We start from the raw sequence: 3,819 nt of genomic DNA on the forward strand, positions 1-3,819 counted from the left end.
TCGAAGAAGACACGTACCTCCGGTCACGTGGGTCTGCTTCCTGTCACAACAGTTAGCTTCCCCGGGGCTAGCATCCCCGAATTAAAGCCGTTTTCTGTCAAAATGGATGTAAGTCAGGCTAAACAGGAACATCTGCTGGCATTAAAAGGTACTTTGTCTTCTTTAGTACTTTGAAGGTGTACACCTCTTGCGTGAATTTCATTTAAAACGTCGCAGAAGTAGACTTGTCACCATATGCTGCTCGCTGTTAATTCGGCTAACGCTATTTTTTGCTATCGTTACCGCTCTATTTTTCATTTATTAATCTCATCTACGAGTGCATTTATGCTTATGAGTGTTTCTTGTGTGTGCTATTGATTTTGTTGGGGTTGCTTTACCCTCAACCGTTGGTATTGTTATATTTACATTATATAGTGTACTTAGGCTCTCTTGTCAGGCGCTATAGAAATATAAATTATTAATAATTATGACCAATGCATTCGTTTTATAAAGCAGTCATTAATGTACCCCTGAACTGATCACTATAGATAAGCAATTGACCTATGGCTATGTAATGCATCAAAAAATGTCTTCTTTTTTTTCTTTTTTAGTAATGCGGCTGACAAAACCAACTCTGTTTACCAACCTGCCAGTGACATGTGAAGAGCGAGACCTCCCAGGTGATCATCATACCTTATTTGAAATTGCATACACATCCACTTGAATGTATTCAAATATGTAGACAATATTTGATAGTTAATAAAAGAGAAAACACAAAACAAATCTCCCCCCCCAAAATCCAATTTGTTCCTCAAGCGTCCCACTATGGTTTGTGCTGACAGGTGACCTCTTTGGGCGCCTGATGCGAGACGATCCGTCCACTATCAAGGGCGCAGAGACGCTAATGTTGGGCGAGATGCTAACATTGCCACAGAATTTCGGGTGAGTCGTCTGAATGTTTCCTTTTACCGTGACATTTTGATCTGATTTTCATTGTAATATATTCCTATTACTTTTAAAACAAATTCATTTGAAACGGTCCTATCTGTCCTATCCCGGTAGAAACATCTTCTTGGGTGAGACCTTCTCTAGCTACATCAGCGTGCACAATGACAGCAGTCAGGTGGTCAAAGACATTCTGGTTAAGGTAAACCCAATGGCAAGAACGGTTCAAATGAAGCAAGGGGCCTCCTAAATCTCACGTGATTCCTTGTGCCTCCCCTGTAGGCTGACTTGCAGACCAGCTCTCAGAGACTTAACCTGTCGGCGTCCAACTCGGCCGTCGCTGAACTCAAACCCGAGTGCTGCATCGATGATGTCATCCACCATGAAGTCAAAGAGATTGGAACACATATGTGAGTCCCTCCGAGGCCTTAAAATAAAATTCAAGACTTTTTTTCCCCCCATTTCACTGTACTGGCAAAATGTTGACCTTTGCGTTTGTATGCAGCCTGGTGTGCGCCGTGAGCTACACTACACAGCACGGAGAGAAGCTCTACTTCCGCAAGTTCTTCAAATTCCAGGTGAGGCAGCTCACTTATCGTGCCTTCGAGACATGTCGTAAGCACTCGTCAAAAGCGCCCAACAGAGCTCGTCCGTTACACTGCCGTACCGCTCGGGCTTTCTTTTTTGTTTGTCTGGCGAGCAATGGAGACATTCAGCCTGCATTCTCTCTTCAATCAGGTCCTCAAGCCCTTGGATGTCAAGACCAAGTTCTACAATGCCGAGGTACGTTCCTCATCTCATTAGTTTCTTTGTGAGCCCACATCCCATTTGGCATGTGTTCATTTTGTCCTTTTATGTTCATTTTCTCCATTAGAGTGACCTCAGTTCTGTGGTAAATCGCTTTCATTTTTCTGTTCTCATCGCCTCTCTTCTTCACGCCGCCTGCAGGTGGACGCAAACAACAACAATGGCAACATGAGTTGTATACTCTATTCTTATTCATCGTAATATTTTTAGATCGTTGTTTAATGATAAAAACATTTAAAGATGGTATTTAGTTTAGGAAGCTTCCCATTGTTGTTGCTTGTGGACACTTCCTTGCCACACTTCCTTTTGCATGTGGTGCTTGTGTATCTCTGACTGTGTCTTTGAGAGCGTGAGTGGGGGGGGGGGTTTCATTGTATTTTGATTAATTGAAAATCACTATGTTCAGAGCCAAATGTGAAATCCTGATGATGAAAACAATGTTTGAAGAAGTGAGGCCAGGCTGGTTTTGCATGGACCGTCAGGGGGGGTGGCAACTGGTGGCATAAGATAATGAGCTAATGCTACTGAGCTAATCCGCGTTGGCTGACAAGTTTTGTGTTCAAATGCTGCTTTTGACCACAAACACGCAAAAAAAAATGACACACGATACTACTAATATTTTTGGACTGAGCTAATGTCAATCTGTCCCAATCACATTGCATTAAAGCTGATTACCTAAAGTAAGTTGAGGTTTGGGGCCTGACATCCAAATCCACTCCCTCCGCCTCCCCATAACCGTCTGCCGCTACCTCTTCTCCGCCTCAGACGGACGAAGTGTTCCTGGAGGCCCAGATCCAGAACATCACCACGTCGCCCATGTTTATGGAGAAGGTGTCGCTGGAGCCGTCCATGATGTACAACGTGACCGAACTCAACACCGTCACCCACCAAGACCACGGGTACGCCCTACTTGGAGTAGTTGTATTTAAAAAGACATTGCGGTACTAAACCTAAATCCACTTAAGTCCATTCACAAAAATATTTCTTCCCGTTAGGGTTTCCACCTTCGGCAAAATGTCATACTTGCAGCCCATGGACACGCGTCAGTACCTCTACTGCCTGACCCCCAAGCCCGAGTACGCCGAGAAGGCCGGCGTCATCAAGGGCGTCACCGTTATCGGGAAGTTGGACATCGTGTGGAAGACCAACTTGGGGGAGAGGGGACGACTGCAGACCAGCCAGCTGCAGAGGATGGTATTCCCCAATCGACCCAACCCCCCCAAAAAATTATAGAGATGATGTCATGTTTTTGTCTAGTGTAGGACATTTCCATCACAATTGTGTACTGAACGTGTGTGGACAGGCTCCAGGCTACGGAGACATCCGTCTGTCCATGGAGGTCATTCCCGACACAGTCAACCTGGAAGAACCGTTTGACATCAGATGTAAAATCACCAATTGCAGGTAGGCAAGCAACAGTCAGGCACAATGCCCTGCTTCTTCGTTTCACCTCACGTCTTCTCCTGTGTGTGCGCGTGTAGCGAAAGGACCATGGACCTTCTTGTGGACATGATCAACACGTCATCCATCCACTGGTGCGGCGTGTCCGGCCGAGCTCTGGGCAAACTAAGCCCTGGGGCGTCGCTTTCGCTGGCCCTCACGCTACTGGCGTCCGTCCAGGGTCTCCAGGTAAGACATTTGAGCATTTATTCCATATCCTTGATCCAGAATCTCCTAGTTACTAGTATTTTATTTTTTAATTATTTTTTTTAATGAATACTAAGCGATAATTCGTTTTAAATGGTCATCATTGAAAAACATTAGGTTTTGTTTGGTTTGTTTCAGAGTATTTCCGGTCTGAGGCTTACAGACTCGTTCCTGAAACGTACGTACGAGTACGACGACGTGGCTCAAGTATGTGTGGTTTGTCCGTCCTAGCATTTGACTTTTTAGTTGTTGTTTTTTTTTGGGTTTTTTTTTTTTTTTTAAATCGGCTTTACAATGGACCAACACGTCACGCTGTTTTAATGCTCATACAAATGGTTGTGAATAATGAAAGCCTTTGAAAATAATGTGAATATGTGAATAAACACACTAATATTTTTTTTACGTCTTTTTGAAATAGTTTTATAAAACATGACAAAAGAG

General features: G+C 44.0%; 1 protein-coding gene across 2 annotated transcripts; it reads left to right on the forward strand.

The window, feature by feature from the left end:
- Window positions 1–5: 5 nt before the first annotated feature.
- trappc13 (trafficking protein particle complex subunit 13) lies at window positions 6–3,796 on the forward strand. 2 transcript variants are annotated; one of them, XM_085925400.1, is made up of 13 exons: window positions 6–148; window positions 591–659; window positions 822–921; window positions 1,042–1,126; window positions 1,207–1,334; window positions 1,430–1,502; window positions 1,663–1,707; window positions 1,799–1,816; window positions 2,497–2,630; window positions 2,727–2,925; window positions 3,035–3,135; window positions 3,213–3,360; window positions 3,517–3,794. In XM_085925400.1, the coding sequence occupies exons 1-13, from the start codon at window positions 103–105 to the stop codon at window positions 3,607–3,609; spliced, it is 1,239 nt and encodes a 412-aa protein (XP_085781526.1). In that variant the 5' UTR covers window positions 6–102; the 3' UTR covers window positions 3,610–3,794. The 2 variants fall into 2 exon arrangements, with proteins under 2 accessions (XP_085781526.1, XP_085781527.1); XM_085925401.1 differs by lacking the exon at window positions 1,799–1,816 and having other exon boundaries at window positions 3,517–3,796.
- The last annotated feature ends 23 nt before the right edge of the window (window positions 3,797–3,819 follow it).

The sequence above is a fragment of the Syngnathus leptorhynchus genome, chromosome 12, assembly GCF_054491065.1.
Source record: "Syngnathus leptorhynchus isolate UIUO chromosome 12, UIUO_Slep, whole genome shotgun sequence".
Taxonomy (NCBI): Eukaryota; Metazoa; Chordata; class Actinopteri; order Syngnathiformes; family Syngnathidae; genus Syngnathus; species Syngnathus leptorhynchus.

Excerpts from the sequence above, each read along its gene's own strand:
- trappc13 (XM_085925400.1), top strand. The coding sequence starts at position 103 with ATGGATGTAAGTCAGGCTAAACAGGAACATCTGCTGGCATTAAAAG. Across the intron at positions 1,127-1,206 it reads TCAAAGACATTCTGGTTAAG|GCTGACTTGCAGACCAGCTC; the intron begins GTAAACCCAATG and ends CCTCCCCTGTAG. Across the intron at positions 3,136-3,212 it reads TGTAAAATCACCAATTGCAG|CGAAAGGACCATGGACCTTC; the intron begins GTAGGCAAGCAA and ends GTGCGCGTGTAG.